The 22,821-nt window shown below is 39.8% G+C and overlaps 1 protein-coding gene across 2 annotated transcripts in view; it reads right to left on the bottom strand.

The window, feature by feature from the left end:
* Positions 1-22,821, bottom strand: part of LOC114137748 (GDNF family receptor alpha-1-like) — a 112,550-nt gene that overhangs the window by 7,564 nt on the left and 82,165 nt on the right. For both annotated transcript variants that reach the window (XM_028006555.1, XM_028006556.1), the window contains 5 exons: positions 21,940-22,118; positions 20,098-20,270; positions 15,927-16,036; positions 15,170-15,304; positions 7,690-7,871 (listed from right to left, as the gene is read on the bottom strand). In XM_028006555.1, the coding sequence (XP_027862356.1) occupies positions 7,690-7,871; positions 15,170-15,304; positions 15,927-16,036; positions 20,098-20,270; positions 21,940-22,118 (779 nt within the window). The remainder of the gene's footprint in view (positions 1-7,689; positions 7,872-15,169; positions 15,305-15,926; positions 16,037-20,097; positions 20,271-21,939; positions 22,119-22,821) is intronic.

The following is a 22,821-nucleotide window of genomic DNA, read 5'->3' as shown; positions in this document are numbered from 1 at the left end:
CCTCCCTACTGAGAATTTTAGTCATTTAATTTAATGACTTTTTATATCCTTTCAGTAACTTTTTTATGGCTAGCTCAAACTGAATTTCCAAGCTATGGTAAAAAAGAATAAATAGCTTGTTTTGTTGCATAAACACAGTAATGAATATGAAATAACAGCGCACCGAGATTAAATTGCTGAGGTAGATGCTACAGCTGACACAAATATTAATGTGATTTGGAAAAATAAAAATCAAGAACTGCTGTTGCTTTTTGGAGTTTCACATGAACTGTATACAAGAGCAATACAGAAATTGTAGATCTAAATATACCAGCAAATTTAAAATCCTGGTTGGAACTAAAACCATAAAGATTCTTCTATTAACACTATAAAACAGCTGAATCTGATTACCTTGGTGTGTAGTTTTGTACACGTAATGCCAGATGGTTTTGTTGTTTTCAAAAATGTTGCAACCTGTTGAACTTTTCCACACTTTGTCAGCTTATAAACACAAATATATAAAATACAATGATGCATCAGTTGTCTGGCTCAGTAGCAGAATCCAAATCAAAGACCAGATTGATATCAAAATTTGGAATGGAAACGTCTGCTTTAAGGTACATGAGCAAAACACCACCAACCTGATTAGTACTGGATGTTACTAACCTGCCTCAGAGGTTTCAAGGCTTTTCTATTCTTTTCCTTCTGCAGAAAACTTCTTCATAGAACCATTTCTTCCAGCCTACAGAATACATGCTTCTTAATGTAAAGTTTTATTTACCCACTCAAACAATGTACTTTTGATGCTGTTTGCTGAAAAATGGCTTGGCAACACCTGGTTCAGCTCTTCATTTCCTGAAGTTGGTCCACAATGTAGCACATTTTATAAACTATGATTGAATTTGAGATGAAATTACAATCTCAAAAAATAAAACAAATTGAACTTTTTATTAACTTTATCACCTTGAATCTTGTAAATACTCCTCCATGGGCTGCCACCTTATCGTGGTGGAGGGGTTTGAGTGCCCCAATGATCCTAGGAGCTATGCTGTCTGGGGCTTCATGCCCCTGGTAGGGTCACCCAAGGCAGACAGGTCCTAGGTGAGGGACCAGACAAAGTGCAGCCCGAAGACCCCAATGATGAAGGAAAACCTTGGACTTGGTGTTCCCTCGCCCGGACGCGGGTCACCGGGGCCCCACTCTGGAGCCAGGCCTGGAGGGGGGGCACGATGGCGAGCGTCTGGTGGCCGGGCTTTTACCCATGGAGCCCGGCCGGGCTCAGCCCGAAGAGGAAACATGGGCCCCCCCTCCCATGGGCCCACCACCCCTGGGAGGGGCCAAAGGGGTCGGGTGCACTGTGTGATGGGTGGCGGCCAAGGGAGGGGACCCTGGCGGTCCGATCCTCGGTTGCAGAAACTGGCTCTTGGGACGTGGAATGTCACCTCTCTGGTAGGGAAGGAGCCGGAGCTAGTGCGTGAGGTCAAGAGGTTCCGGCTAGAAATAGTCGGTCTCACCTCGACGCATGGCTCTGGTTCTGGAACCAGTCTCCTTGAGAGGGGCTGGACATACTTCCACTCTGGAGTTGCCCAGGGAGAGAGACGTCGGGCAGGAGTGGGCATACTTGTTGCTCCCCATCTCGGCGCCTGTACGTTGGGGTTTACCCCGGTGAACGAGAGGGTAGCATCCCTCCGCCTACGGGTTGGGGGACGGGTTCTGACTGTCGTTTGTGCTTACGGGCCGAACGACAGTTCAGATTACCCACCCTTTTTGGAGTCCTTAGAGGGGGTACTGGAGAGTGCTCCTCCTGGGGACTCCCTTGTTCTGCTGGGGGACTTCAACGCTCACGTGGGCAACGACAGTGAGACCTGGAGGGGCGTGGTTGGGAGGAACGGCCCGCCCGACCTGAACTCGAGCGGTGTTCTGTTGCTGGACTTCTGTGCTCGCCATGGATTGTCCATAACGAACACCATGTTCAAGCATAAGGGTGTCCATATGTGCACTTGGCACTAGGACACCCTAGGCCGCAGTTCGATGATCGACTTTGTCATCGTTTCATCGGATCTGCGGCCGTATGTCTTGGACACTCGGGTGAAGAGAGGTGCGGAGCTGTCCACTGACCACTACCTGGTGGTGAGTTGGCTCCGGTGGTGGGGGCAAAAGCCGGTCAGACCTGGCAGGCCCAAACGTGTTGTGAGGGTCTGCTGGGAACGTCTGGCGGAATCCCCTGTGAGACGGAGCTTTAACTCCCATCTCCGGCAAAGCTTCGAACACGTCCCGGGGGAGGTGGGGGACATGGAGTCTGAGTGGACCGTGTTCCGTGCCTCCATTGTCGAGGAGGCCGATCGGAGCTGTGGCCGCAAGGTTGTCGGTGCCTGTCGCGGCGGCAACCCTCGAACTCGTTGGTGGACACCTTCGGTGAGGGATGCCGTCAGGCTGAAGAAGGAGTCCTATCGGGCCTTTTTAGCCTGTGGGACTCCGGAAGCAGCTGATGGGTACGGCGGGCGAAGCGGCATGCGGCTCGGGCGGTTGCTGAGGCAAAAACTCGGGCGTGGGAGGAGTTTGGAGAGGCCATGGAGAAAGACTTCCGCACGGCTTCGAGGCGATTCTGGTCCACCATCCGGCGTCTCAGGGGGGGGAAGCGGTGCAGCACCAACACTGTTTATAGTGGGGATGGTGTGCTGCTGACCTCTACTCGGGACGTTGTGGGCCGGTGGGCAGAGTACTTCGAAGACCTCCTCAATCCCATCAACATGCCTTCCACTGAGGAAGCGGAGCCTGGGGACTCTGGGTTGGGCTCTCCAATCTCTGGGGACGAGGTCGCCGAGGTCGTTAAAAAGCTCCTCGGTGGCAAGGCCCCGGGGTGGATGAGATCCGCCCGGAGTTCCTTAAGGCTCTGGATGTTGTAGGGTTGTGTTGGTTGACGCGACTCTGCAGTATCGCATGGACATCGGGGGCAGTTCCCCTGGATTGGCAGACTGGGGTGGTGGTCCCCCTGTTCAAAAAGGGGGACCGGAGGGTGTGCTCCAATTATAGAGGGGTCACACTCTTAAGCCTCCCTGGCAAGGTCTATTCAGGGGTCTTGGAGAGGAGGGTCCGTCGGATAGTCGAACCTCGGATTCAGGAAGAGCAGTGTGGTTTTCGTCCTGGTCGTGGAACACTGGACCAGCTCTACACCCTCAGCAGGGTCCTGGAGGGTGCATGGGAGTTCGCCCAACCAGTCTACATGTGTTTTGTGGACTTGGAGAAGGTGTTCGACCGTGTCCCTCGGGGAGCCCTGTGGGGGGTTCTCCGGGAGTATGGGGTACCGGGCCCTTTGATACGGGCTGTCAGGTCCCTGTATGACCGGTGTCAGAGTCTGGTCCGCATTGCCGGCAGTAAGTCGGGCTCGTTTCCGGTGAGAGTTGGACTCCGCCAGGGCTGCCCTTTGTCACCGATTCTGTTCATCACTTTCATGGACAGAATTTCTAGGCGCAGCCAAGGTGTTGAGGGGATCCGATTTGGTGGCCTTAGGATCTCATCTCTGCTTTTCGCAGACGATGTGGTCCTTTTGGCTTCATCAGATCGTGATCTGCAGCTCTCGCTGGATTGGTTCGCAGCCGAGTGTGAAGCGGCCGGGATGGGGATCAGTGCCTCCAAATCCGAGGCCATGGTCTTGAGCCGGAAAAGGGTAGAGTGCCTTCTCCGGGTCGGGGGGGTGTCCTGCCCCAAGTGGAGGAGTTTAAGTATCTCGGGATCTTGTTCACGAATGGGGGAAGAAGGGAGCGGGAGATCGACAGGCGGATTGGCGCAGTGTCTGCTGTCAAGCGGGCGCTGTACTGGTCCGTCGTGGTGAAGAGAGAGCTGAGCCAAAAAGCGAAGCTCTCGATTTACCGGTCGATCTACGTTCCCACCCTCATCTATGGTCATGAGCTTTGGGTCATGACCGAAAGAACGAGATCGCGGATACAAGCGGCCGAAATGGGTTTTCTCCGTAGGGTGGCTGGGCTCTCCCTTAGAGATAGGGTGAGAAGCTCAGTCATCCGGGAGGGACTCAGAGTAGAGCCGCTGCTCCTTCACATCGAGAGGAGCCAGTTGAGGTGGCTTGGGCATCTGGTCAGGATGCCTCCTGGACGCCTCCCTGGTGAGGTGTTCCGGGCACGTCCCACCGGGAGGAGGCCCCGGGGAAGACCCAGGACACGCTGGAGGGACTATGTCTCTCGGCTGGCCTGGGAACGCCTCGGGATTCCCCCGGAGGAGCTAGAAGAAGTGGCTGGGGAGAGGGAAGTCTGGGCCTCCCTTCTGAAGCTGCTACCCCCGCGACCCGACCTCGGATAAGCGGAAGAAGATGGATGGATGGATGGCTGGATGAATCTTGTAAATACTGTTTTCCAATCACATAAATGATATTTGCAAGTTAAGTTAATTGTTATCAAATATTAAAACAACAGACCTTACTCTTGTTTCATAAGCACTCTGCTGAATTTAAATTAAGAATTTAAATGAAATTCTTAATTAACATCAAATTTTCACATAATGTCTGAAGTTCATATTTCAAGTTATATAGCATCAGTAAGCGACTGGCAGCTTCATGCATTCAGTTTTTATACCATGAGACAATGAATCTGTTTATCGTCACATTCATTTGAACTCTGCTTTTGATCTGTTCTGTTCGTTATGATGGTTATCCATTCGAGGTTATAACATTTTCAACAAAGGTTTAAATGTAAGTGAGTTAAACAGATTAAATGAAAGTCATAAAAACTAGTTATTCTGGTAAAAATTAGTTTTTTTAATGAAGTTTATGAACATTTTCCTATATATTCTAAAACACGACAACCAAAGCTCATTAGGAAACAAAGTTTTAAAGGTCATTGGATTAAAATACATGCATCATGTTTGCATGCTGCACATCCACTCTGAAAAGTCACATTAGCATGAAGTAACCAGATTTATCCAGAGCAGTTTCTACATGATTAAAATAAAAATATTTTCATGAAGCTATATTGAATGAATAACTATGACAGAGCAACAAAGATGATGGCAGATGATCTGCTTTCCTGTTTCCTCTACAGGAAAAATAAAAAAACAAACGGAGCTTTTTTTAGCATTTTGTTACCACAATATTTATGAATACAGATGATGGAGTAAAGGTAAGAAGCTGGATGTACTTTTTTAAATTTGGTGACCACAGACAAAAACTCAGATCAATTTCCAATTGGTAAAACAAAATAATGACTTTACCCTCTTTCAATCATCCCTCTCAGTGGGGCGCTCCTCTTCTTTTTTGTATCAACTATGATGTTCAGTGAAGACTGAAGTTAATTTTCTGTATATGATACAGTCTTTATGTTCTTTTCTTATTAGACAATTTTTTTGTCCCTGAAGACTCACACACACGTCATGTCAGAGACACCTCTGACGATGGCTATTATGAAACAAGTCAGGTGTGTTTTACAGAAGGACCGTTCATTTTGATGAATTAATTACATCAACTTTACCTCGGAAAATTTTAACACAATCAATTTCTGTTTTTAACATACAAAAGTTCTGATTGGAAACTTTGTTTTCAATGAATCATGAGTCATGTGATCAACAGTCAGATTTTAATACTGGTGGAAACAAAGAGGAAGAAGACAGGAAGTGGGAATCATTACAAAACATCAGCAACAAACAGAAATGTCCAGTACGCTTCCAGAGAAATATTATTTTCAAAGACGCTGCATAAAAGATTAAAACACTTAAAAACTGAATGGTGCAAAGAGTTACTATAAACAATCTGATGGTTGAATAACCTGAATGACTGATTAAAAACAATAAATATCTTTGTTTTGAGATCAACTGTCTATTTATTACATAATTTAGCAGCAGAAATGGTTTTGAATTGAAAATGTTGCTCATTTTGTCAATAGATGTTTTTTTGGTTAAAATCTAATTAATTATTTACACATTCTGCAAAGACTCAATTAAAAGTTTTAATCGAGAAAAATCACTACTTTTAAGACAAATTATATTGTCTATAAAAACAAAAGAATCTAGAAACTTTATAGGATATTTAAAGCTCATCTTTTAAAGAAAACTGATTCTTAAAAATGAAAACTTTACTTTTAACGTAAAAGTAAACATACCTTAGGAAGTATGTTAGCACTTGATGGCTTTTAGATTCTCTGGTTAATTATATTTGTGTTTGCATGTGTGGGGGGTGGAGTGGGGGGTTTAGAGTGTGTGTGGGGCGGGGGGTTGTGAAACAAGGAGAGATCAACAAGAAGTCGACCTTCTGACAGGTCTGTCCCTGGAGGATGTCACTTCTGACAACATAGTTTTTCTTGATGCTAGCATATGGGCACATCCACACACACACACACACACACACACACACACACACACACACACACACACACACACACACACACCCACACCCACATGTGCACACACCCCAACCTTCTCTGGGGAAGTATTTAAACACAGCAGCCCTCTCTAACTTGTGGTTGGCATGCTATCAGAGCGGTCCTGACAGCACACACGCATCACTGCACCACCAAAGCTCATTATCAGTATGGACAGTGCTGGCGTGTGTCACTGAGAGCACTGGTTTGTATTTGTGTGTGCAGGCTGGCGACTATAAATGAGTCCATCTGCTCACTGTATGGTTGCACAATAAATGTTTCCAAAAACCAAATAGAATTGATGTTTTCAAAGGAAAAGCCATTTGGGATTAAAAAAAAAGATAGTAAAGTAAGGAAAACAGATGAAATGTCTGAATGCATCTTTTGAGCCATCAGAACAACGCAGCTAAATAACAACAGTAATGTGTTGTGTTTTATGTAAATGTTTTGATGAATGATAAAAACTCAAAGCTTAAGAGGCTATGTATATATGTTTTTTTTTTTTTTAATGAAGTTAGAGCAGTAACAAATAAGCTAATAGAAATATTGGATTTTCCATAACTTGGCCTTCACCTTCCCCCACAATCCCTAAACTCTCATCTCCCTTTACTGCTCTGTCTGGGATTTCTCTCACCGACGTCGATTTCTCAAGCAGAACATCAACCACACCAAACAGCAAGCAGTAGGAGAAGGTGTGAATGATGATGTTCATATTCTGTGCTGTTTTAGAATTGTTAATCAACCTTGTGAACATGCTGCTAAATGTGCTAATGGTGGAGAAACAACTCAGCATCCAAGGAAAACCATTTATCTGTCGTCATGCTAACTACTCTTAGCATTCATGACAGGCTCTGCTGAGAAGCTGCATCATAACACAGAACAAGGTGATGAAGAAAAGCGCAAAGGGAGCGATGTGCACACATGCTTGATTGACAGCACTAAGGACCACTTTCTGCCTCTGATTGGTTGTTTCTAGTTAACACTGACAGAAGGCAGAGGAGTTCGGCCTTACAGATTATCTGTCTCATGTCCCAACATAGTTTCAACAAATATGTAAAAAATTAAACATGTGATGACATCGCACACAGTACTTTTCCATAAAGTATGTCACATTGACAGATTAGATGTGACCTCAGCCAGAGTTGTGCTACAGGTGACAATTATTATTGTAGCAATAATAGCTATATAATATTATTATAGCTATTAATAATATACCATATATTATAATATACTGATAATATATTATAATATATTATTATAGCTATTATTATTATAGCTATTATTATTATTATTATTATTATTATTATTAGCGCATATACTAATATACCATATATCTAGTTTGTCTCACCTGTAAGTTGCCACAGAAGTGGTAGAGGCTGGAGTCAGTGTTGATGTGGTTGTCTATGTTGTTGGGGTTGCGTTCGCGGTTTCTTTGGTAGGGTGTGGTGATGGAAGTGGTGGTCTGAACGGGGGATATCGGCGGCCACATGCCGATGTCCGTTCCGTTCCCGAAGGCCTGGATGGCGTTACCTACAGAAAACAACAGCAATAATCACAAAATGTCAGTTTGGCATTTTCTCTGTAGGTGAGTCAGTGTTAGATAAGCTGAGATGGTAAAGAAGGATTTCCAGTGTGCCAGTTTAGCACCCACCTGAGTCACATTGCGCATCACAATGTTGCTATTCCCCATGTTAAAATAAAATTTTATATTGCAACCACAATTAATGGAGAGTTAGAAGGTACTTAAGTTTTGTTATCACTTCCTTCCATTATAAATTCACCACACCATCAAAAACCTGAGTGCTGATGTGACTTTTTACCATTAGAGTCCATTAGCGGCCCTATTAATAGTCCACTGTGGCTTTGATGTAAAGCACAAACGCACACATCAGAAGAATAGCTGAGCTTTACAGAGCTGCTGTTTGAATATAATGATATGCTTCCTTCTAACGGTGAATTATGACCCTGATGCTGCGGTAACACGGCGACGGGTGGATCTGCATAACAGCTCTTTAACCCCGCAGAAACTGAGGGTGTGAAGTGTCACAATGACGTTTACATGGTGAGATGTACCAGGGTGTTCATTTGTAATGTGATTTTTAGCTAATTAAATGTAAATCACTGAATTAATTTTTGCTCCAAAGATTAGGAATCAGTTTTTTATTGTTATGATAATTGTGTGACAGATATAAGCACAAGGGTAGCTTTGTGAACCCAAACAAAAAATGGAATCTGAAAGTACTTTTCTGCAGGCTGGGTTCTGTTGAAAATGTTTATGCTGTGAATGGAGAATAACTTTAGCCTGAAAAAAAAAAAAAGAATTGTGAATTGTTCATAGCATCTAAATAGGTTTGATACCATTTCCTTTGTGAAACAGAAAGTAATGGCTTGAGCAAAATAAATCCATTCTTTATGATCCGATCTAATAACACTGTTGTCTGTCACACAGATGAAAAGTTCTGGCACTAGAAGCGCCAAAACTGTTTTTTTTTTTTGGCCGTATCAAAATTGGTTTACTTTGCAAAACTGCAAACACTTTTTTCACATCATATCAGTCACATGATCAACAACCGGATGTTGCCATTGGAGCAAACCATGAAGAAGAAGATGACAAGAATGGTAGGAGGACAGTCACATGATCAAACTTATTCACGTGTGATTTTAACTATGTTTCTTATTTAATGGAAACACTGCAATTGTGAATTCATGTTTTTTTGACATTAATAGAATATCAACAAAGTTTTGCTCACATTTGTAATGGAAACGCAGCTAGGGAAGTTTATCAACTAATGTAGCTAAGGGACCTAAACAATTGTAGCTGTATATCAACAGCATCAATGTACACCAAGCAAATTAAAATAACTTTAATCCTGGTCAAAACAAACATAAAAATCACACAAACTCAAGGAGGAAATGTAGAGTTTGAGGTCAACTAACCAGGTCCATCCTGTCCTTCTCATGTTTTTTTCATTTCTCACCAAAGATACCTTGACTCTAACAAGACTGAACCAGAAAACTTATCCAGTCTGGCAAAGGGCAAATTCCTTCATCAGCTGTTGAAACTCAAAGTTTGGTCTTCATGACTTTGATGCTCACAATGTGTTCAACACAAAGCTGTCTAAGTTAATTCCAATGTCCCAAACAGCATTACGTCTAACAACAGGTTTGATAGACTGCAATTCCTCAAGAAGCAGGTTCAAGTTATCTGACAATAAACTCTGTGGATATTCTGACATTAGATCATGAGCCTATCAGGAAGCAGACATCTGGATGTTGATTGAACCAGGCATTTAAAGAGACAAGCTGGTGAGAACTGAGCCTCATTGCTTCCTGTCTTTCCTTGCCCCTCCTCTGCTGGAAATGACTTCAGATTAAACACACTGTGACCTACAAAGACGTTTCCAGTTGGTTCCACTTGGCAAGTTTAATACCGTGACTGAACTAAGTAAAATCTGGAGGAGAGTCGACACATCCTTAAAAGACTCACATAGAAAAACATTTGCAATTGGCAAATCCAAGATTACAAGCAGAATAGTGCTGCTTATTGCTGATGTTGACTGAAAAAGTGCCAGGCAGGTCAATTGATATAGTTCTGTTTTAACAACTTGCTTGTTCTAAACTAAACCTGTTTTTTTGTACAGTATATAGCTGATCATTTTTGGAGAAAAAAGTAAACAAACAATAAATATTAAGCACAGACTGTTTTTTTCAGCATCCTTATGGCCTGACTGGGTCCATTTTTGCCAAAAAAAGACTGTGAATACTTTATTTTTGCTTATGTTTTTATTTTTTTATTTTTGATTGAGTAGCTGGAAGCTTTATGTGGAGACAGCAGAAGGATGATGAGCACATTGGAAGAACTGATGGCTCTTTCCTGTCGTGTCTGCCTCCTTACCTAAAGCCTAATTACAGTCGGCTGTGTATGCACTCTCTGTATGAATCCTACAGTATTCCCAATCAAACTCATTTCTGTAGTCTACATTTTATACAAATGATCTTTCTGAGTGAGATAAGTTAGGATACAAACAAACAGGTAATAGCGTATGTGACAAATATTTCAGAATGTTTCACAAAGTGTGCTTAATTGTTTTATGTAGAGATCAGTGTGAAATTGGTTATTCAGATCTGTCAACATATTTGTACCAGGAAAAAAAACATTATGACAGCAGCATCCCGAGTAATTATTTTCAGTGAAATGTGAAACCTAATTTATGATAATCTCGTTTAAGTGGTGTAGCTTGGCTCTGTTTGGAGCCAGAAAAAGAACCAGTGGGTTTAACCTGCCCTCATACAGATTAAACTTCAACACTTGGAAGTATTAATATAAGGGTTTCGCAGTAATCCTTCAGTGAATTTGCATAGTAAACTCTGAGATGGAGTGTTTGGCGTTTTACAGCAGAGGAATTGGTATTTCTGTCCCTGTTGAGTCTGGAGACATAAAACCAGTTTACAGTCACTACTGTACCAAAATATAACTATATAAATATTTCTTCATAAATATAACCATAGACAAACTTTTTCTAGACCAAAGTATTTTCCGAAACAAATCATTTGGATTTTATTCCCACAATACAAAAATAACAGCTTCAGAGGAAATATGGTAGAAATATTTCATGACGTTTGACTAAGATTGTACAAAAAATATAGAAAAACATCCATTGAAATGTACTCAGAAAAGGAGTAAAAGAGAAAGAAAGAATATGTAAGAAGACTGTCGTTCTTCTCTCTAATATGACTAACACTCTTTATCACCGAATGGATCGGTCTTTTTCGACAGAGCAATACGACGTCCAAATTACGAACAGCTCTGTTTAGATTCCTTCAAGTGATATTATTTAAGCTGTGTTTCCATCATGTTTTTTTAATGCGCATTTGAAGTATCACATTAGTAAAGATGGATGGAATAAAGTGACAAGTCACAGATAAATGATCAAAACCTTTTCAACACTTTAATTAGGATGGAACAGCTTAAATACAAAAAGTGGTCCTTATATTAATTGTATTTTTTTCTGTTGCCTTTTTAAGGCTTAGTAGGTGATGGATATGTTATTAGAAGACAATATTGACAATACTTAAAACATGTATTTTCTGAACATTTTTGAACTGAAACACAACCGGCTGCTGGGTGATTTTCTAGTTTTCTGGGGGGAATCCCTGAATGTAAGCTGTGGAAATATCTTACTTAAAAAAAGTTTTTCTTGTTTTAATTTGCAAACCCAAACATTCATCCAAACATTCAACCACACTGCATTTCACCAAACATGATACAATCTTCCCACCGCAGCAGATACTGCTGTTTGCAGCGAGGACTCCCACACCGACATCTTCATTTACTACTTTATATCTCACTTTACACACACAGGGATTGTTGTAAAGATAGAATTCAGTTGGCTGGCGTGACCTTTGCATTTCCAGAGAACGAGCCACGGAAAAGCTTTGAATACATTAAGACTTTGGTGTCGCTTTGAGAGTATTAAAGCGGCAGATACAAATCTCAGCTGAAGAGTCACACTGCAAACGCTGATAAACTGTAAGACAAATTACAGGATCGAAATGGATTTGCTATCTTCTCACCAGATATTCTTCATGCTTTTATCAAGTTAAGAGAAAAACCACATGAGGAATATCTCAAACTGCAGACTCTGTTGGCTTCATTTTAATAGGGTCAGAAGCCAAAAAAAGAAGGGTGCATGCTTCAGAATTAAAGGCTGATAAATTAAAATCTGTCTTAATTAGGAAATTCCAGCTCTTCCACGATAAGGAGTCTAAACTGCAGCACACAGACTACACGCTCTCTCTATTTCTGCCCTTTCTCCATCTTTCTGTCTTTCTCTTTTGTCGTGACCCTGTGGCTGGTGTGTGTCAGGATCTTTAGAGTTGTCAGTTCCAGTTACTGCTGAGCAAGCTTAATGAGAGCAGAAAGAGGCAGGGCATGAAAGGACAACGGTTGAGACCAGAAAAGAAAGGATGAGCGCTGCCAAGTGGAAGGGGAACGAGTAAAAGAAGGCAAGTGATCGGGAAATGTGGGAACGATTGGAAAAAAAAGAGAGTAAACAACTGAATCTGCTTATTAAAACTGACAAGACAATGAATAGCAAAAAAAAAAAAAAACAGATTTAAAGCTTTTATTAACCTTCTCTGGTCTTACTTGGACTTTGAGACGTTACACAGCAGGGATGCACCGATCCACTTGTTTCACTTCCGATAATGATACCAATATCTGAGGTTGAGTATCGGCCAATATATGATACAGGAATGATACAGGAAATTGGAGCAGAAGTTTTCTTTTTTTTTTAAAAATACAGACATAAATGTACTGAATTACAAATGAACTAGGTAACTCTGCACCAGTGCAGCACACTTACAGCAATAACTGCTGAAACTTGGTCAAACATGTAAAAACAAAACAACTTTCATTTGTTCAGTCGGTGAAGTTAGGAGTAGAACAGTCAATGTAAAATAAAGATTAAAGAAACTGAAACTGACAGAAACAATAAGTTGATTAGCTTTGTCAGATAGCATGATCTCCCTAAAATAACGGCCTTAGTAATTTTTGGGTGAAAAAAGTGATTTTTGGCAAAAAGACTGACTTTGCTAACCAGGAATAGCATAATAAGATAAATCAAGCAGGGTGAAATAAAAACAACAGAGAAGCAGAAAGAAAAAGGCAAAAGACAGAAGAGTTGGTGAAAATGAGGCAACATCTTGGTGTCTTCTCATCCTCTGTCATTCTGATGGGAAAAACCAAACCAGCAACATTGCTTCTGCAGAGCAGAAACACCGGCAGTACCTCGTTCCCTCGTTGTCACTAAAGCTAATTATTTTCACCGTCTGTGACTTTCCAAAGCACACAGTGATTTAGGAATGCTGTGATTAACGGCCTGCTTGTCACAAGTGTCTTCTGGTTCATTGTTTTATCGACTGAATCAGTAACAGATTCATTAGCAGCGCAATTGCACCTTCTGACGGCTTTGACTGATTTTCAAACAAAAACAGCAATATCCATTAATTTAGGCAATTTTTTCTAACACTACTGCAGTTTGCAAAAGTTATGTGTTTAATTATTATTTTCTTTCCAGTTTTTTTATTGCCATTTGAGTCCCAAAGGACGGCCCAAGGAAAATAACTTCTGGATGCTTTGCAATGCTAGCATGTCAAGCGGCATTGTGCCTACGTATTTTAGCCTCCAAACTTTCGTTTTCATTTCAGTACTTTTAATATGACCTACAAAAAAATTAAATCCAGGAATAGGTGAATTTTGTGCTAATCTTTTGGAGGTACACTGAAAAATACATGGTACTTTTTTACCACGTCTGAAAAATTTATGTGTTCTTTGTTTTTTGTACCACCTTTGACCTAAAACTGTCTGCATTTTCAGAAGCATGACATGAAGTACTTAAAGTTGAGACAACTCTTCCTTTTGAATAAATCTGTTTCTTCATTCATTATTCTCTATATTTGAACAAGATTTAAGTATAACACAAATGGATTACAAATCCATCTCACTCGTCCTTGGGTAACATGTTCCCTGCTTGACCCCGTCCTCCGTCCTCCAAAGAAAAATCAATAAAGAGTCACATTACATTAAACTCAGCTGTGAAAAAGGCAGTAGCTGATAGGCTAATATCAAAACAGAGTAAATATAATCATTGAAAGAAACAATTCATCTGCTTTGAAAAGTTCTTCATGTCAAGGTCTTCCATTTGAAGTGCAGCAAAATTATTTGTAACGAATACTATATAGAAGACATTAAAAACATTTCTGTAATTAACAAAAAGCTGAAAAGACTGAATGCAGATTATGATCAATATCCAGGTGATTTATTATACTGTTGGTCAGTAAAAAGGGCCATGCAGTGTGAGACAGCAGCTAGACATATCAGTATTGACTGTAGGATCACATAGCATTCCCTGCTGACTGAAGAGCTTATTTAAAGGAAAAGTTTAGGCAGTGGTGGGCATCACTAACTGAAATGTTAGTAGGACTAACCCTAAAGTACTAGTTATGAATCTTAGCCCCACTAAGGCTAAAGCTACACCAACATGACATTTAGGAGAAGCTAATGCTAAAGCTAAATTCGGCCATGTCCATGCTCAAGATTAGAAAACATGTGTTTCAGCATTGTAGTCTTCTGATCAATATCCAGATTAATCTGGTTTACACTGTTTTTTTCTTTTCCATCAATTTTTATTGCAGCCTATGCTGCATTACTGCCCCCTTACGGCCAAGAGAGGTATCGTTGAGGTAATTAAATGATCTAAAACGTATTGTGTTCGCAAAATTCATAATTATTAATTGAATAGTTCCATCGCCCTCTTCTTTCATGGCACCACAATGTGATTAGGTGAAGTAGATATAAAGAGTCAATAGACAGTAGACGGAAGGATGGATGTTGATTATGTATATAATAATTTCATTAGATTAGCACCAGTTGTTTGCTTAGGAACACATACAAAAAAATAGTTTTTCAACTCTTCCTACTTTTTCTTTCCCCAGAAAGAGAATAACTTTGTGTATAAAAAAGGTTACATAAAAAGCCTTTTTTGTCTGTGGAAAACCATGAGAGCAGTTCAACAACAGCTTTAAGGCACACAAACAGCAAACCAGGAACACAATGCACTCACAGTCAGACACTGTGGTGCAGCAATGCTGGTTTCTATGTAATTCTGTGGGATAATAACGCAACCTCTGCAAAGGGATAAATTTGGTTTGGAGGAGAGGAAAAAGAAGAAAAATGAAGGGAGCAGAGCAGGATAAAGACCAGCAGAGAGGATGGAAATAGTAAACCATCATAAGGAAGAGCCACGATTCGAAAACAGAAAACTTACGGAGGCAGGTGTTCTCCCTAAAAAACTCAGTGAACTTGTCGCAGTCATCTTTGTTGTTGCCACTGTTGGTGCAGTCGCAGTAAGGGGAGACGCTGATTTTGGGGGAGCGCAGGTAGTTGGGGGTCATCACGGTGCCTGCAGCAGGTGGATACAAGGATTCATTGAAGTACTCGAGTTCAGCAAGAAATGTGATCCTACCCACAGTTTCTGTCTGAAATTCTGTCTAAAATGATCATTTTAAACACTTCTGAACACATTCTCTTTTGCATGCAACAATAAATAAATACCACATGCATTCATTTCTTTTCCTTCACATACGAAGGAAATAAACTGAGGAAGCAGAATGCAGTGGGGCTGAAGTGAAGAATAGCCATTTCTCTCTGCGAGGGGAAGCAAATAGCTTCAGTCAGTGATTTCTCACTCCCCCAATGGATTGCTCCCTTGAGCTGGCTGCTGTCCAATAAGGGTCTTTTTTGTTTTGCAGTAGGCAGAATAAATTGGCACTATGTGGACATTATATATATATATATATATATATGAGAGCTCGGTTTGGTCACATGCAGGAAACAAGAAAAGGCGAGCTGACAGTTAGCTTGGATTCAAGGAAAAATAAACTTCCTTAAAGTTTCCACTTGTGTCGGTGAAAGACGTTGAGATACGTAAACAAATCAAACGAGCTGGAAGGAAGAATTCAACTGACTCCTGGATAACCTCCCATATCTACATGTACTTATCATGTTTGCATGTTGGGACTCACCAATAAGACCAGAGTAAGCCAGGAGACAGTCAGCGTAGTTCTCCTTCAGACAGCCAGACAGCGAGCGAGGCTCCGACATGCAGTTTACAAAGAAGTCAGCCAGTCGGGACCTAAAACAGACATGGATACACACGCCCACGCACGCGCACACACAAACACATACTGTCATCCTATGAGACATTAACAATTTGTACATTTTAAATGTACTATTGAATGACAATAAAGTCTGTGTAAACACTATGCAGTTAGTCATATAGGCCATGTTAGACATAGACATAATGTTATGTTCACAGTTTTGCCCTTTAGTGATCACTCTTGATTAGTTATCAAAAAAAGCAGTAGAAGTTAAACAGGAAGTACAGCACAGTTGCAGCTAAGAGGCAGCTCTGCAGCATTGTATATGTTGTTTTCGAGTCTGCTAAAATATCATCAGTGTGTATTATAATTGAATTCATCACATATGAGTAGTTTCTCCACACACCTTTTTTAAGAAAGGAAAATATGCTTTTTTATGTTTGAAGAAAGCTCTGTTTGTTGCTAATTTAACTATAGGCATGTTACAATGTGACTTCACATTGCCAAAATCCCGCCCCCAGCTCCCCGATGGAGGGAGAATTTGATGTATTTCAGTTCAGTGTTTAAAATAGTTATTCAGTATTCAGACGATCACTTATTATTAATCAGAAAATAAACCTTAAACCTAAAAACATAAAACTGTAAAGCACTGAATGTCGTGTCCGCTGTGTGTTTTTTTGTGTTGAATCCTGATACACCTGTGGAGCTGTTGTCAGTCAGTTACCTGTTTTGACAGCTATCTGTAACATTGTTCAGGAGTTCTCCATAAAAAATGAGCTCTTGCAGTGAGAGGGTTACAGCTTCTGAAATCCAACAAACATTAGGAAATGGTAGTTTAAATTTCCGATAAAGTGGCTAAAACTGAAGAGCAGATTTCCAGACCATAAGCTCAATGTTTTTTTTATATTTGTATTTAAGTTATTAAAATATGCTCAAAGTAATTGGTCACAGATCCTAATTCCATGACTCATAGCACTTCACTGGGAGCATGTTGTATACTGCTGCCAAAACAACTCCATAAATTCCCAACAGTAGGTATGATACCTGCCAAAAGTCTGGAAGCAAGATTTGTTTGGTAAATAAAAATAATAAATATTAATAATAAATAATAATAATAAATATTAATAAATAATAAATATTTATAAATATCCCCCCCCCCAAAAAAAAATAAATAATTTTTTCATTCTTTTCTTTGTGAGTTGCTCACAGTAGCCTCCCTTGACTTTAACAGCAGTATGACTGTAGTTCAACCTTTTATTCTGGCAGATTTTGTCTTAAGAATTCAATACTTTTGGGACAAAAATGTTAAGACACAGGAAGAGGGTATAATTTGACTTTCAAAATACAACTCACAATTCAAAGATTTTAGCAAAAAAACAGAAAATCAAAACAAGAAGGATACTAACTTTGAGACAGCAGTAGTACTGATCTTCATAATATTTTATAAAATTTTCTATTTTTCTAGTCTTTTTTTAGAAAATAATACATCTATAAAATTAATTTTAAAACAGGGCTGTAAAAGAATGAAATTATCTTGAAAATTTTCCAAACAGGTAAATCTAAAAGGGAGGCACAAAGTGCCTGAAAGAAAAAAATATGGACATAAATTAATGGCAGAATTAGATGACACTGTCTATGGTAGGAGTGCCCAAAGTCGGTCCTGAAGGGCCGGCATCCTGCATGTTTTAGTTCTCTTCCTGGTGGTACCAACAACCTTTTCAGCATGTCAATGTTCTTCTTAGGCCTCTAATGATGGCTCATTAGAGGCCATTTTGATTGTTGATTCTATATTGCATTGTGTTTCTGTGTTTGTAATGATGTAAAGCACTTTGAAATGCCTTGCTGCTGAAATGTGCTATACACACTAAAATTTGATTGACTGATTGATTGATCATTTGATCCAGGTGCGTTAAACCAGGGAGAGAACTAAAACATGCAGGATGCCGGCCCTCCAAGACCCACTCTGGGCACCCCTGGTCTATGGGAATGTCTGAGGACAATTTTAAAATACTGTAATTATTCTTCTGCTCTTCTCATCGCTTAATGTAGCTATGCATAGTTTACTAAATTAAACATAAACCACAGATACTGGTGGCTTTTTGAGATGAGCCATATGGGTGGCTGCCCAGAGCAGCATTTGGAAAGGGCGATTACAAAAAAGTGATTCATCTGTCATTTCCACCTTGAAGAGGTTTTCTATTGGTTTTATGTCCAAAATGCGAAGGAGACAGTTTATGTAATCAAATCATCACTGTTATACAATTCAATGTATTCGATGATTCGCCTTTGATTTTTTTTTTTTTTTTGTGGCATGTGACCTCGCATTAAAATCCAACTACTTGTGGATATTTTTTTTTAGAGCAAATCTAAAATATTTGAAATAAAAAGCAGCCTGGGAAGTTGGCATAGCAAGGGGCAATGCTGCTTGAAAAGCTATTGGCTGGCATTTGCAATCAGCCAATCCTTGAGCTCCATTTTGTTTATTTGACACAGATTGGCTGAACCCTCAAAAGTGGAAATAGGTTAGACTAGCTTCTGCCGTGGTGACAAGTCAGTATCCACAGTATTCATATTAACGCATAATAATGTATAGTGGGTGTTTGAACTATTAAAATTAATATTTCTATCTATATTTGTGAATTTTTTAGCTATTATCATTTACCTTTATTTAAAATGCTCAAGAAAAAAATAAATAAAAACCAAATAAATAAATAAAAACCATTCCTATGAATGATGACATTCAGAAGGAAAAGAAAAATTAGTAAGATTTAATTCAAGACTTTTCACTGTAATGCACATACTGTAAGTCAACCATTTTCTGCATAATTATAATTTCCATATTTTCCTTGAAGCTCCACGAGGAATCAGTTGTAAGTCTGCACCAGATCATCCACATGAACACCTCCTTCCTCTGCATGATCTATGTAATCTCACCAATCTGGAGCAGAGCGGAGCAGCAACCAGCAGACCAGACCTGACATATGCTGTGGGAGCCTGTGGAAATGCACAGCTTTAATCTATCTGTGCTAACTGAAAAATGGACTGGGAGGAAGCTGCATTGCGGTGAGACCTGTTGTTCAGCCCTGAGCGTCTGATGGATCGTGAGCGCCATGGAGAGAGAGAGGGAAAAAAAAGACCAAAAATTGAGGGAAGTGAAAATTTTGTTGTATGGATTTATTGCCTTCCCGCTGGCGGCTGTTAAGAGAGGGAGGCAGGAAAGGCTGGGGGAACCAGAGGCCACAGACTGAGCAGAGACCATTTATGATGTCTAGTGCTTTCCTTTAATCCAACAGATCCCAAAACACGCCTAAATGTGGCCCCAAAGAGCATGAATCAACGTCTGAATCACTGTATTCAACTCATACGCTGCTCAGCAGCTGCATTTCCATGACAAATTTGTCAGTAGTGTTGTAGTCAAGACCACCTAACCCGAGACCAAGACAAGACCAAGATCAGAGTGCATTGAGACTGAGACAAGACCAAGACTTTTAGGGTCTGGAGACCAAGTCAAGACCACGACCGAGGGAAGTCGAGACCGATTCAAGACCAAGACCAGCACCCTGCACTACATGACACGATAAAATGTGAAATAAGATTAAAATTGCTTCTCAAATTGATCTAAAAAATTCACATTCCCATAAAAACACCTAGATATTAAATACTAAGAGCTGAAATACTACTGTTGTAACTACTACTTTTTCTCATGGGTAATTTATGTATGTTTGACTTTTGTAATGTAATTTTTTTATTAAATACGTTAAATACTAAAGTGTGCAAATTTTAGGACAATTTTAACCAAGCCATCTAAATTTTGAGGGAAAACGAATTCAACATCCACACAAACATCAGTGGGGAAGAGAAGTTAGTTGAGTTGAAAACAGGACAACACGGGTTGTAACCCTGCTTGAAGATTTTCATTTTATTCTCGCTTATTGGATCAACCACCGTTCATCTCACTGGTCTAGAAGACATTCTGTAATGTTTGGAATCCAGCTTCTAAACCTGACCAGCATCTTCATTTCATCCCACTGAGCTTTCCTTTGTTGCCTGTTTTCTTCATGACATCACCATTGTTTCACATTCTGCTGTGTCCAACCTGCAGATGTAGTTGGTCCTGCAGGAGGCCTGCAGCTCCAGACAGTTTGGCATCTGCTTTTCCTCGTACGAGCAGACAGGGACGATGGTTTGACGCCTGCGTTCGGAGCAAGCCGTCTGGTCGCTGACAGGGCACGAGCAGAACAGCATGCCGTAGCTGTGCTTTGGAGGAACCTGTGTGTCAAAGGAGGAAGTTCTTTTAAAATCAACATTAGCTGTGTTTCCACTACAAATGTAAACAAAACTTTGTCAATGTTCTGCTACTATCAAAAAACACAATTTTGCAATTGCAGCTTTTTTTTAAATAAGAAACTAATTCACACATGAATAAGTTTGTTCACAGGATCAGTCTTTAAAAAACGCGCAGTGCCATCATCCTCATCATCCTCCAACTACTTCCTATCATCAATCACACAACTCGTGTGACACAAAAAAGTGTTTCCATAATAGTTTTGCAAATTAAAACAAATTCCGATGCTACCCCAAAAAATACACACCTCATTCTAGCACCAAAACGATTTTATGAAAAAGATATTTTTTTTCTTTAATTGTTGTGTTTCCATTAAGAAAATATATTTTCATAATTCCAATTCTCACAGTTTTATGGTAATGGGAAACAGCTATTTTTTCCAAAAGATTCATCCTCATTTGTATATTGTTCCGTGCATCAATATCAAGTTAAGTTGCTTTATTTGTTAAATTGTTGCTATTCGACATCCAAGTTTTTTTTGTTTGTTTGTTTTCAACAATGAAGAACCAACAAACCATCTGGAAATTGTTTCTTAGCTTTATTACCTAGAAAGGACATCATGCCATTTGTTTGAACCATTATTTGTTTGTTCTTGCCATTGAACATATTGTGCATTTTGGAAACACAAAAAATGTGTGTTTATTTAAATTTGCTAAATGGAGACAAGGCAAATTTGAAAAAAACTCACGTCTTTCAATATGCTTTTGATCTGAGATGAGACGGTTTTTCAACCGTCTTAAAACTACTGTAGTGTATTTTACAAAACCACAATAGAAACATTTTTTTCTCATTGACTGGTGGAAAAAACAATGTCAGGAGGATGATGGCACAGCATGTTTTTTAATGACTTAGCACATCAAAAAACATATTCTCATGTGATTTTAATTACATTTCTTATTTATTGGAAACAACACAACTGTGAAATTGTATTATATAGCTGTATTGACAAAGTTTTTTGTAATGAAAAAGCAGCTACTGTGGTTAAACAAATACAGGTGGAAACCTTTACGGTTTGGTACACAGAAGAGAAAACTGTTTGTTGACTGTTTGCTGATTAGTTCCAAGATTTGAATAAATTATTTTTGTTAATATTCTCAAGATATAATTGACTTGAACCAAATAAAAGCATCAATAGGCTGAAGTAGTCAACAAGTGGTCCAGAAAATACATAAAAAATAAAGACCCTTCCTTCCTTAAGTTGTACTTTTTTTTGCTGAAGTTTGAAAAGGCATAGAAATAAAAAATACACTAGTCTATGATCGACAAAGTTTTGCATTCTAAGTAGATTTCTGTTTATTTCAGGTCGAACCAGCAAGATTATAGTGCTGAACATCATGGAGGCTGGACTGCAATTACAATGCTCCTAGTCAGTTTTCTTGAAAATGAAAAAGGACAGCAGAAACCTACTTGTTGCTTGAAATCACAGCCTTGCCAAACAAAAGAAAGCCTACAGTTTAATTTAAGTTTTGACAATTTCTCAAATGTATCTACTTGAAAATAACTATTGTTCTCTTTAAAAAGAAATAAAACATTTCCTGGTGGTGGACCTCAAACTTTTGCTCATCAGCAGTCACATTGCGTTCAGTGTCTTACCTTGTCAAAGAACTGCCGCAGCGCCTTGTGGCACTTCCTTTTGTTGCAGATCTCTGCGGTGGAGACGCGGCTGGTGCAGGGGCTGATGTAGGCTGAGCGATACTTCTTGCACGTGTCGTTCAGGTTGCAGGCCTTGGCCGCCGTCAGGCAGTTGTTCTCTCGGGCCACCGCAGGCTCTCCTGCGAACACAGAAACAAATGATGAACAAAATGAGGCTGTGACGACACAACTGCTTTAGATATTTACACTTTTACAAGGAAAAAAATTTGTTTTTTCAGTCTACACAGATTAAATCCAGCCAAATCTGTATCAGCTATCGGTCCAACACAGAGAAATAGCGCTGAATTGATTTAAAACATTTCTTTCTTTAAAACACAGATATAAATGTCATGAATTACAAATGCATTTAATAACTCTGCACCAGTACAGCATATTGAAACACATCAACAGCTGCACAATGATGGTCAAACATAGAAAAACAACTTTCATTTGTTGAGTCTTTGCAATTAGGAGTAGAGCCGCCATTAGTGTTTATTTGAGCAATTTTTATTTACCAAAACTGGGAACATAAGTAATATAGAAACGGAAGGGACCAAAACAATAGGTTGACTAGCCTGGTAAAATATATTAAAAATAAACTGCTGATCAGTGTGAAAATATGTTCAATATTTCATTTTAAGATCTACATATTGAATGCAGACCTATTTACTATTTACTAGTGCAGAATGCACACCTATTTACTAATATTATAACAAATTGTTGTTGGGTTTTATTAAGACCTTCTGATACAACCAGTCAGATGATCCCCATTTGGCCCTAAATGAAAAAGAGTTTGACACAAACAGCAGCAGAATTAATGTTTCTTTTTCATCCATGCAAAAA

Source organism: Xiphophorus couchianus, chromosome 22 (assembly GCF_001444195.1).
Source record: "Xiphophorus couchianus chromosome 22, X_couchianus-1.0, whole genome shotgun sequence".
NCBI lineage: Eukaryota > Metazoa > Chordata > Actinopteri > Cyprinodontiformes > Poeciliidae > Xiphophorus > Xiphophorus couchianus.
Note: the sequence above shows the minus strand (reverse complement) of the source record. Positions and strands in the feature narration are given on the sequence as shown.